The sequence below is a fragment of the Corvus moneduloides genome, chromosome 28 (genome assembly GCF_009650955.1).
Source record: "Corvus moneduloides isolate bCorMon1 chromosome 28, bCorMon1.pri, whole genome shotgun sequence".
NCBI classification, from domain to species: Eukaryota; Metazoa; Chordata; class Aves; order Passeriformes; family Corvidae; genus Corvus; species Corvus moneduloides.
Window position 1 is genome coordinate 2,136,414 of NC_045503.1, and position 10,916 is coordinate 2,147,329.

At 61.9% G+C, this 10,916-nt stretch overlaps 1 protein-coding gene across 1 annotated transcript in view; it reads left to right on the forward strand.

Annotated features, from left to right (window-relative positions):
* ADAMTS10 (ADAM metallopeptidase with thrombospondin type 1 motif 10) overlaps positions 1–10,785 on the forward strand; it is a 62,282-nt gene extending 51,497 nt beyond the window's left edge. The window contains exons 16-25 of the mRNA XM_032092711.1: positions 771–904; positions 2,024–2,147; positions 2,606–2,686; positions 3,959–4,122; positions 4,701–4,827; positions 6,141–6,270; positions 6,619–6,823; positions 7,446–7,622; positions 8,314–8,470; positions 9,111–10,785. Of these exons, the coding sequence (XP_031948602.1) occupies positions 771–904; positions 2,024–2,147; positions 2,606–2,686; positions 3,959–4,122; positions 4,701–4,827; positions 6,141–6,270; positions 6,619–6,823; positions 7,446–7,622; positions 8,314–8,470; positions 9,111–9,220 (1,409 nt within the window). The 3' untranslated portion in view covers positions 9,221–10,785. The remainder of the gene's footprint in view (positions 1–770; positions 905–2,023; positions 2,148–2,605; positions 2,687–3,958; positions 4,123–4,700; positions 4,828–6,140; positions 6,271–6,618; positions 6,824–7,445; positions 7,623–8,313; positions 8,471–9,110) is intronic.
* Positions 10,786–10,916: the final 131 nt, after the last annotated feature.

Below are 10,916 nucleotides of genomic sequence, written 5' to 3' on the forward strand. Positions count from 1 at the left end.
CAAGCCATGCCAGGATTTGATAAAATCCAGCAGCAGAAGCCAGGGAATGCTCTGCTGGACCCACATCCTGCTCCAGGCACTGTATCCAGATATCCAGGGTGTTCCTGGGGTGTTGCCCTGGCAAAGGTTGTTGGGGAACAGGAATTCCAGCTGTAACCTGAAGGTCCTTCCCCTTCATCCTCGCGGTGCTGTAGTCACCTTTGCTGGGAAGGATTTGGGATCCACCAGCCTCAGACAGACAGGGATGGTTTCTCTGGCCCAGCAATTTGGTTGTTCTGTTCCGGCAGCTGGAAAAACCTTGGAAAGGTAACTCGGGAGCTGCTGCCTCAGTTTCCCTGTTGGTAAAGTGGGCAGAGGGGTGTTGGCAACTTGCAAAGAGGCAGGAGTGACCCAGATAAGGACAAATCACTTTGTGTCCTTCCCCATCACATCCAGCCCCTGCTCCCAGGCTGCAGAGGGACTGGGGACAAGGGCTGGAGGGACAGGAGCCAGGGAATGGCTTCCCAGTGCCAGAGGGCAGGGCTGGATGGGATATGGGGAAGGAATTGTTCCCTGGGAGGGTGGGCAGGCCCTGGCACAGGGTGCCCAGAGCAGCTGGGGCTGCCCCTGGATCCCTGGCAGTGTTGGGGCTTGGAGCAGAAGGGACAGTGTCCCCCCAGGGGTCAGCGTCCAGCTCAAGGGCCTGCATCCCTCCTCCAGGGGGATCCTCCTGGTTTTCCACATCTTTTCTCTCCTCGGTGGCCCCATTTGAAGCTGTGCTCCTCTCCCAGGGGGTGTCAAGGCCTGTTCCCTCAACTGCCTGGCCGAGGGCTTCAACTTCTACACGGAGCGGGCGGCAGCCGTGGTGGACGGGACCCCGTGCCGGCCGGACTCCAATGACATCTGCGTCAACGGCGAGTGCAAGGTGCTCCGGGGCTGGGACAGCCTGGGATGGGACAGGAACAGACCCCTGGGATGGGGGGACAAGGACAGACCCCCAGGCAGGGGAGTGCTGCCCTCAACCTGCTCCCACAGACATGGGATGGGTGGAGGGTTAAGAGAGCTGGGGGTGCTCACCTGGAGAGGAGAAGGCTCCAGGGAGAGCTCCGAGCCCCTTGCAGGGCCTAAAGGGGCTCCAGGAGAGCTGCAGAGGGACTGGGGACAAGGCATGGAGGGCCAGGACCCAGGGAATGGCTTCTCAGTGTCAGAGGGCAGGGCTGGATGGGAGATTGGGCAGGAATTGTTCCCTGGGAGGGTGGTGAGGCCCTGGCACAGGGTGCCCAGAGCAGCTGGGGCTGCCCCTGGATCCCTGGCAGTGCCCAAGGCCAGGCTGGACATTGGGGCTTGGAGCAGCCTGGGACAGTGGGAGGTGTCCCTGCCCATGGCAGGGGTGGGATGGGCTTTAAGGTCCCTTCCCACCCAAACCATTCTGTAATTCCGGGATTTCTCTGCCTGGACACCCAGTGGGAGCGGGAACATTCCCACCCTGGCCTTGTGCCCATCCCCTCTCCAGGCATTCCCTGCCTCAGGGACGGGTCTCTGCACCCCCAGGCACTTTGATATTTCCCTTGCAATGGGATCCGGAGGGAGCTGTAGAAGTTTAATTACAGGAAAGCGCGGTGGGAGCGGCCAACACCCCCCAACAGGCAGACAGACAGACAGACAGACAGACCGACAAGCTCCCTGTGGGTCTGTCTGTCTCCCTTCCGGTATCTCTGGGATCTTTTTGTCTCCATGGGGCTGTGGAACAAAGGGGGACTGCACCAGAGGGAGCTGCAGCCCTGCTGGTGACCCGAGTGCCACCCCACGAGCCACAAGGACGCGTGGGCAGGGACGGGGCATCCCTTGGGTGCTGCAGCTCCACACGGGCATCCCAAGCTCTGCTAGATCCCAGGATTCCTGCCTGCACCCTCCCAGCCTCGGAGAGGGGTGGCAGAGGTGACGCTGCTGAGGTGTCCGGGGCACTGAGGGGACCAGGGCAGGTGAGGGGAGGGAAGGGAAGGGCCCCCCCAGGATGGCTCATTCCTGCTGCTCCCTCCCGCAGCACGTGGGCTGTGACCGAGTGCTGGGCTCCGACTCCAAGGAGGACAAGTGCCGGGTGTGCGGGGGGGACGGCAGCTCCTGCGAGACCATCGAGGGCGTCTTCAACCAGTCCTTGCCCGAGGGAGGTAGGGAACAAACGGCCTGGTCACCCTCAAATCCCTCCTCCACCTCGTCTGCCCCTGGGGACGGGCAGGGACACATCCCGGAGAGCCATCCCAAGGGGTAGGGCCAGGCTGGGAGCGAACAAACCCCTGCTGCCCACCGGCCAAGCCGTGCCCCAGCCCCCACTGGCACCTGAATCTCGGGCACAGAGCTCCAGGCTCCTTCCCTGCTCCCCAGCTCGTGCTGGGAACCAGGGCTGGGAGATGCCCATGGAAATCCCAGCTCCACAGCACATTCCCAGTACAGCAGTCCCACCACAAGGGCCCATGCTGCAGACCCACAACGTTTTGGTGCCCCAAATGCTTTTCCCATCCTTTCCCCATGGGTAGGGGGTTGGCTCGTGCTCCCCTCCAGCAGCCCAGGGCAGCTCTGGGATTGGAGGCTGAACATTCCTGCTCAGCAGCCCCTGGTTGTCCCACAGGTTACGAGGAGGTGATCCAGATCCCCAAGGGCTCCGTCCACATCGACATCCGGGAGCTGAACCTGTCCATCAACTACCTGGGTGAGAGGCACCTGGGGAGGCTGAAATCCCAGCTGGGCCCTGCCGTTTCCCTGGGGTTAACAGGCCCTGGGAAAGGCCCGGCAAGGAGGACTTCCCACCCAGGCTGGGGTTTGGGATCAGGGGAAGGCAGCAGGGCAGGGTGTTCCCAGGCCAGCGTGGGCTGCATGTCCCCCACTGTCCCTGCCTGTGCCTCTGCCCTGTGTTAGCATCACAACCCCGAGCAAACCCCGCAGCTCCTGGCACTGCCTGTGGCTCCCTGGCATCGCCCCTCTGCCAGCCTGGCGATTAAAAACGCTCACATTTTCCTCGGGCTTGGTTTTCCAGCCTCGCTCAGTCCCGCTTTCACAACGAGGATTTTTCTTTCCCCTTTTTTCCTCCCTGTCCCCCGAGCGATGCCAGGCAGGGCAGGGTGCCCACCCTGGCTCCCTGCCAGCTGCCTGCAGGATTCTGCTGGCCGCATCCCTCCAGCCCAGCTCCCTTTGCTGGGATCGGAGGTGCCGCCATCCCTCCCTGCCCAGTGTGTGGGGACTCCTCGTGTCCACCCACACCGGATTTCTGCTCTCTGAGGCCACTGCCACCGAGCTCTGCCACTCCGGGATCTCTCCTGGCCTCCCAGATGGAGGGAGGGAGCATCCTCTGCCCTCAGCAGCGCCAAGGATCTTCCCTGCCCCGAGCGAGACGGGGTCGGCGAGGGCGGCAGTGCCCGGAGCCACTCCCGGAGTGTCGGGGAGCGGAGGGACAGAGTGGGAATGGGAATGGGAATGGGAATGGGATGGAGCGAGCGGTCCGATCCCCCTCTAGCGACTCTCCCGGGCAACCACAGCCCGGCTCCAGGCCCCAGCAGCTCCAGCAGCCCCGACCCAGTTAGCACAGCTGGGTTTGAGCCCGGCTTCGTGGCCACAGCTTGTCCCCCAGCCCAGCCCAGCCCAGCCCAGCCCGGGGGTGTCCCATCCATAAATGTTGGTCCCAGCTCAGGTTGGGTCAGATCAATCCCATGGGAAGAGATTCCTTGCCTTTTCCTTGGCTGCTGGTGGTCCCCACAGCACGGTGCTGGCCAGGCTGAGAGCACACCGTGGCTACCTTGGTCCCACCCTGCTGGTTGCTCTGTGCGACCCTGAGCCAGCCCCCAGCTGTCCCCTCCCTTTGGCCAGGGCTGGGGCCATTTACCCTCTGTCCCAGCCCCACTCTGAGCCCAGCAGGCGAGCAGCACCTGGCTGAAGTTGGCCCAGGTGCTTCCAGCCTTTGTGTGACCTCCCTCCCCTGTCCCAGCAGCGCTGCGAGGGGACAGTGGTGAATATTTCATCAACGGGAAGCTCTCCATCGATCCCCCCCGGCGCTTCGATGTCGCCGGCACCACCTTCCACTACAGGAGGTCCCCCGAAGAGCCCGAGTCACTGGAGGCTTTGGGACCCACCAACATCACTCTCTTTGTCATGGTTGGTAACTTCATACCCCCCCGGTGTGCTCCTGGCTGGGCTAACAGGACCTTGCCGTGGCTACGTGGAGATTGGGGCTACTCAGCCCCGGGGTGGCTGTGGGGAATGAGGGGACACAGAGACCAGAGGTAAATTGGGCTCAATTCACACAATCAATCACAGAATTCATTAGGTTGGAAAAGCCCTTTGAGACCATCGAGTCCAACCTATGACCCGACACCACCTCGTCAGCCGGGCCATGGCACCGAGTGCCACGTCCAGTCTTTGAAAGGGCCACCCCAGGTGGGACAGGAGCCACAATCCCTGCCTTAGGGGGCCAGTGCTTTATCCACTGGGCACTCTCAGCTCTCCCTCCCTAATTCATCAGGTTTTGGGATGATTCCACCTTTAAGTGCCTGGGAGCTCATTCTCTGATCGAGCACCACTGTCGCCACTGGTGGCTGCCCTGCCAGTTCTGGGAGGGGCTGGAAAGGGGACAGGGGAAGATTCCAGCTGCCCTGGATGTTAGCGAGGCTGTGGGATGCCACCTGGGTGGTCACCGCAGTGGCACTGATGTCCCGGGGGTGCCTTTCCCGCAGGTGCTGGTGCGGACGGAGCTGCAGGGGATCCGCTACAAGTTCAACGCTCCGGTGGGCAGGGACGGCTCCAGCCACTACTCCTGGCACTACACCCCATGGACCAAGTGCTCTGTGCTGTGTGCAGGGGGTGAGCTCTGGTGCTGGGCTGGTTTGGGGGGACAGGTGGGACCCCCCTGCAGCTGTGTCTGGGCCTGTGGTTGGCTCTGAGGAGCTCTGGGGTCTCTGCATGGCCCCACCCCGCTCTCAGCCACGTGGGAGTTGTGGCAGGGCAAAGAACCTGGGTGCTGTCTTCAGCTGGGCCACAGGTTTGGGTGGAAGGACCTTAAAGATCAAAATTGGACCCCTTCCACTGTCCCAGGATACTCCAAGCCCCATCCAGCCTGGCCTTGGACACTGCCAGGGATCCAGGGGCAGCCCCAGCTGCTCTGGGCACCCTGTGCCAGGGCCTGCCCACCCTCCCAGGGAACAATTCCTTCCCAAGATCCCATCCAGCCCTGCCCTCTGGCACTGGGAAGCCATTCCCTGTGTCCTGTCCCTCTCCAGGCCCTTTTAAACCCAGTTACCTGTGCAATGCATGGAATCATAGAATGGCTTTAGGTTAGGAGGGACCTCAAAGCCCATCCAGTGCTATCCCCTGCCACGGGCAGGGACACTTCCGCTATCCCAGGATGCTCCCAGCCCCATCCAGCCTGGCCTTGGACACTGCCAGGGATGGAGTAAGGACAGGTTGGCTGATCACAACAGATCTGGCCCCACATCAATGGTCTGGGAACTGAAACACCCCTGGTGCTTCCCTGAACCCTTGGCCTGGTTCCCATGGGGATTGACACGGAGGTTTGGGCCGTGTCTCAGGACTTTGGTGAGCCTGGCTGGGAGGGGCTGAGCTGGTGTTCAGCCAGAGAAGAGAGTGGCTCAAAAATGTTCCCTGTTTAAAGCTCAGGGCTGGTCTCACATGCTAGGCATCGATCAAGTGTTGTCCCTCCTTGTTCCTGTTACTCCCCAAGTGCTGCCCAGGAAATTTCACAAGGCCAAGGTTAGAACAGGTTCGTTGGAGCATGAGATCCTTGGAATGCTGTGATCCTCCATCCTCTGGTGTGTCCTGCCCTGGCTGGTGAGCTTTAGCATCCCGGGATCATCGAGGTTGGAAAAGCCCTGCAGGGCCATCGAGTGCAACCTGTGCCCGATGCCCACCTTGTCACCCAGAGTGCCACATCCACACACTGACCCCATCATTCCACACCACCCGTTTTTCCTGGAGATGCCAGAGGAGCCCTTGGTTATGAAAGGAGGAATAAGTCCAGGCTCAATGTGCAGGGACAAGTGGCCGCTGTGTCACGTCACCCCACGGGAGCAGAGCTGTTGGGCCAGCACCCGCAGCCTGGCCCTGCTCCAGCCTCAGCCTCCTCCTCCCTTTCCCCTTTCCCTCTTCTCCCTGGGCAGGCAGCCAGATCCAGTCTGTGGTGTGCAGGAAACTCTCCGATGGCTCCACTGTCCCCAACCATTTCTGCAGCACTGACACCAAAGTGCCCGAGCGGCAGAGGCCCTGCAACACCGAGCCCTGTCCCCCAGCGTGAGTACCTGGGGCACGTGCAGGGGGGAAAGCCAGGGTGGAAGAGGGTGAAATTCCTTGGGAATGGCAGCCAGGGGTGGCACTGCCTGGCTGGAGCAGCTCTGCTGGGGAATGGGGTTGGGGTTTCTCCTCTTATTCTGTCCCTTATTCAGTGAGTCCCTCAGGAATTGTCCCAGCCCTTCCCTGGCTCCTCTCCTGGAGGGGAAGGGCAGCTGTGGAGGAACTCTGTGGTTCAGCCAGAGCTGCCCAGGAGGCTGTGGCTGAGTAGGAGCAGGGCTGTGTGCAGGAGTGTGGGGACAAGCCCAGCGCAGCGTGCCCCTCCAAGCTCTGCTGTTGGCCCATCTCCAGCTGGACCATTGGGAACTGGTCCGAGTGCAGCCGGAGCTGCAACGAGGGCGTCCGGACCCGCAGCGTCTTCTGCAAGAGGAAGATCTCTGCCAGTGAGGAGAAAACCCTGGATGATGCCTCCTGCACCCAGCCACGGCCAAAGATGTTGGAGCCCTGCAACAACCAAACGTGTCCTCCTGAGTGGGTGGCCCTGGACTGGTCGGAGGCGAGTGCCAAAGGAGGGACACGGAGCTGGGGAAGGTCTGAGGGGTGGCTGAGGGCACTTGGCTCGTTCAGCCAGAGCAGAGGAGACTGAGGGGAGGCTCCTGGGGGCTGCAGCTCCTCCCGAGGGGAGGCGGAGGGGCAGGGGCTGAGCTCTGCTCTGGGACAGGGACAGGAGCCCGGGGAACGGCTGGAGCTGGGTCAGGGCTGGGCATGGAGCTCAGGGAAAGGTTCTTCCCCCCGAGGCTGCTGGGCACTGCCCAGGCTCCCCAGGGAATGGGCCCGGCCCCGAGGCTGCCAGAGCTGCAGGAGCGTTTGGACAGCGCTCTCAGGGATGCCCAGGCTGGGGTTGTTGGGGTGTCTGTGCAGGGCCAGGGGCTGGATTCAGGATCCCTGTGGGATCCAGCTCAGGATATTCTGATTCTGTGATTGACATCGTCCTCACCTCTCTGAGGGCGCTGCTCTGTGGGAGGGCAGTGCCGGTCACCAGTGATGGCCACAGAGAGTGCAGAGTGGGGGATGTTGTAGCTCAGGAGCCAGGAGAGGTGGGAGCAGCGTGGGGGGAGCCAGAGCTGCCTCTGTCCCCTCCTTTCTGGCTGCCCTGACCGTGTCTCCTGTCCCTGCAGTGCACCCCGAGCTGCGGGCCCGGCTTCCGCCACCGCATCGTCCTGTGCAAGAGTGGCGACCACAGCGTGACCCTGCCCACCTCCCAGTGCCACGAGGCCGCCAAGCCCCCCACCAGCATGAGGTGCAACCTGCGGCGCTGCCCCCCGCCCCGCTGGGTCACCGGCGAGTGGGGAGAGGTAGGGACAGCCCTCCCCACGGGGACATTGCAGGAGAAGCCTCCCAGCCCTTCAAGTCCTGTGGTGCTGAAGGCTTTTACCGGCCACCAGAACCCTGTGTGGCCACCACTACTGTCCAGGGGACAGCAGGACCCCATGGCAATGTTCTTTGCCCCCTTTTTGCCTCATTTATGATGGTGGCCCAAGGGCAGAGCTGACCCTGGGGGTGTCCTGGGCCTGGCAGGACCCCAGAGCTGACTCTGGGGGTGTCCAGGACCCCACAGAAGTCATCGAGGGGTCCCCTTGGGTATCTGGGGGTCAGCAGGGCAGTGGCTGCAGAGCTGGGCTGGCCCTACTGACAAGCAAGGCCACTGCTGGTCCCCCTTAGAGCCCAGAGGGGTGACCCTGACAGTCCTTCCTGCCCTCCAACACCCCTTGAGTCACAGGGTGACATCGGGGTGCGGGAAGCCTGGGAAAAGCCAGGGATTTAGGGTTGAATGGAGGGATCCTCCCCCGGCCCTGGAGAATCAAACCAAGCCTTGTTGGGATGCAGGGCCACAGCACTCGCTCGTGCCAGGGAGTCCCCGCTGGGCAGGGAAGGAACCACCACCTCCAGCACCCTTTGCACCCCCTAACGCCCATCTGTGCCCACTCCTGTCACATTCCTAAAGCCATGGTGGCCACGGCAGCTCCCTCTGTGCTGTCCCCACAGTGCTCAGCCCAGTGTGGCCTTGGCCAGCAGAGAAGATCCGTCCAGTGCCTGGCTCACACCGGGCAGCCGTCCATGGACTGCGTGGAGGCCCTGCAGCCCCCTGGGATGCAGCAGTGCGAGACCAAGTGCGAGTCAGGGCCTACAGACAACCCTGAAGGTGAGGGGTCTCTGGGGAGGGGACACAGGGGCACTGCCAGCTCTGGGGACAGGGACAGCAGAGCCAGCACAACACGGGTTGGGCTCTAGGGTGGGGAGAACCCATGCCTGGAAGTGTCCGAGGCCAGGCTGGACAGGGCTTGGAGCAACCTGGGATGGTGGGAGGTGTCCCTGCTCATGGCAGGGGGTGGGGTGAGATGTTCTTTAAGGTCCCTTCCCACCCAAAGTATTCTGTAATTCCGGGATTTCTCTGCCTGGACACCCAGTGGGAGCGGGAACATTCCCACCCTGGCCTTGTGCCCATCCCCTCTCCAGGCATTCCCTGCCTCAGGGATGGATCTCTGCACTCCCAGCCTGTGCAGAGGGTGGAAATGGATGAGATTTAAGGCCCCTTCCAACCCAAATCACTCTGTTGAAAATGTGGCCACCCCATGGCCCTGGTCCCCTCTGGTCCCAGGCCAGCCTGGTGTGCCACGACCCCGAGAAACGCAGGAACTGCACCTTGGCACAGAGAGGTTTTCATTAGTGAGGTCCTCAGCAGCATCTTCATCACGGCTGCATCTTTCAGCTTCCTGGCAAAACCCCCCCAGGATGCCCTCAGCCCAGCTGTGACCCTGCTCCTCCTCTCTGTGTCCCCTCAGAGTGCAAGGATGTGAACAAGGTGGCCTACTGCCCGCTCGTCCTCAAGTTCAAGTTCTGCAGCCGGACCTACTTCCGACAGATGTGCTGTAAAACCTGCCAGGGGCACTAGGACACGGCGGGACACAGTGGGACCCTCGTGGCAAAACTGGAAGGCCAAAGCTCTGCCAGAGGGCCGCCGAGCCGTGCCCTCCCTCTCCGCCCTGGGAATCTCCCCTGGCTCCGTTCGCGCTTCCAGCAGGAGCCGGCGTCCCCCAAACCCGTCCCCCACAGACCCCCGTGGCCCCCGAGCTTCACCATGGCAGGTTCCCAGTTAAACCACTGCAGCCCCAGCTGGATGAGTGCTGGGAGAGGGGGGAGCTGGGCAGAGCAGGGACTTTACTTGAAATTCTGACGTTGTTATTTATTAGTAGCGGCCGAGAGCCACCGAGGGAAGCGACACCGCTCGCCCCGCTCCTGCCTCATCCCGCTCCGTGTCCTCTGGGCACCACCACGGGGCTCGAGCACCCCCGGGGCTGCTGCCCTTCCCTCGGGATCCCAGGGGAGACAGGGAGGAGGGCTCAGGTGCCTCGTGGCGTGGCGCTGGGTGAAGAGGAGCCGCTGTGGGGAGTGGGGTTGGAGCAGGGGTTTTGTCCCCTTGGTTTGCGCCCTGTCGCCTCGGGACTGGCAGCAGGGGACAGGGAGCAGGTCACCCCGTGAGCAGAGCGGTGACACCAGTTTCACTGGGAGAGGGGGTTCTCCAAACTCTCGTGGCGACCGACTTGGATTGGGGTGTTGCCCTGTTTGTCCTTAACGCCTTTGTCACTTTTAGGACCAGTTTGTATCCCTCGAAGCACAAGCTGAGCTGGGGGCAGAGGTGTGCTCGGGGCCGCGGGGCTGCGCCAGGCTCAGGGAGCAGAGCGAGGAGGATGCAGGTCAGGATCGCTCCTGCCACGGTGTCCCCAGGGCCTGGCACGGCAGGGCCCTGCTCAGACATCGCCTCAGCCTCTGCTGCGGCCTCACTTCCAAAGGTGCTTGACTTCCAAAGGTGCTTTGCCTCCAAAAGGTGCTTTGCCTGCGAAGGCAGCCTGGCCATGTGTGGCTGTAGCCTTGAGGTGCCAGTCCCAGTGCCACCCACTCCTCTGCCCGCAGGAGGCCTCCAGTGATGGGAAAAAGAGCAGGCTTGAAATTCCTCCAGGTCACCTCATGGCCAAACCCAGGCCAATCTCTCCACGGGCCGCCCGTGGAGGAGATCTGACTTCAACTCTCCAAAGCATGTGCTTTTTGTTAGCATTTTAATTGTTATTAACTACGATTATTTTCAGGCCTTTCCACATCACAGTGATGGGAAACCTTTGTCCAAAGCCATGTTTCGTTCCCTTGGGGCCATCCCTACGGTGCAGGGAAGGGACAGCCCCCTTCCCCCAGAGCAGAGCCCCCGTGTGTTCCCTCCCAGCTGTATTTTTGTGTCCACCTGCTCCTCCAGCCGATCGCAGCTTCTCTGGTGCTCAGCAAACCTCGTTTCTCTTCCTTCCTGGTGCCACGCTCCGTTCTGACGTTTCTGGGTGAGGGGAGGGGGTGTTTTCATCGTTTTTGTATCGATATATATCTACTGGCCAATGTTTAACATACTAACTCTGAGGAGGAGCGACGTAAGGCATGAATTATAATAAAGGAGTAGCTACGATCCCGGGCACAGCTTCTGCTCCCAGTCGTGTTCCTCGAGCCCGGGGTTTGGCCGGGGCACTCACAGCACCACAATTCACACCAAAGGAGGGGTTTGGAAGCAGGGGAGGGTTCTCCCTGGGGGCCGGAGCAGGTTGGAAAGG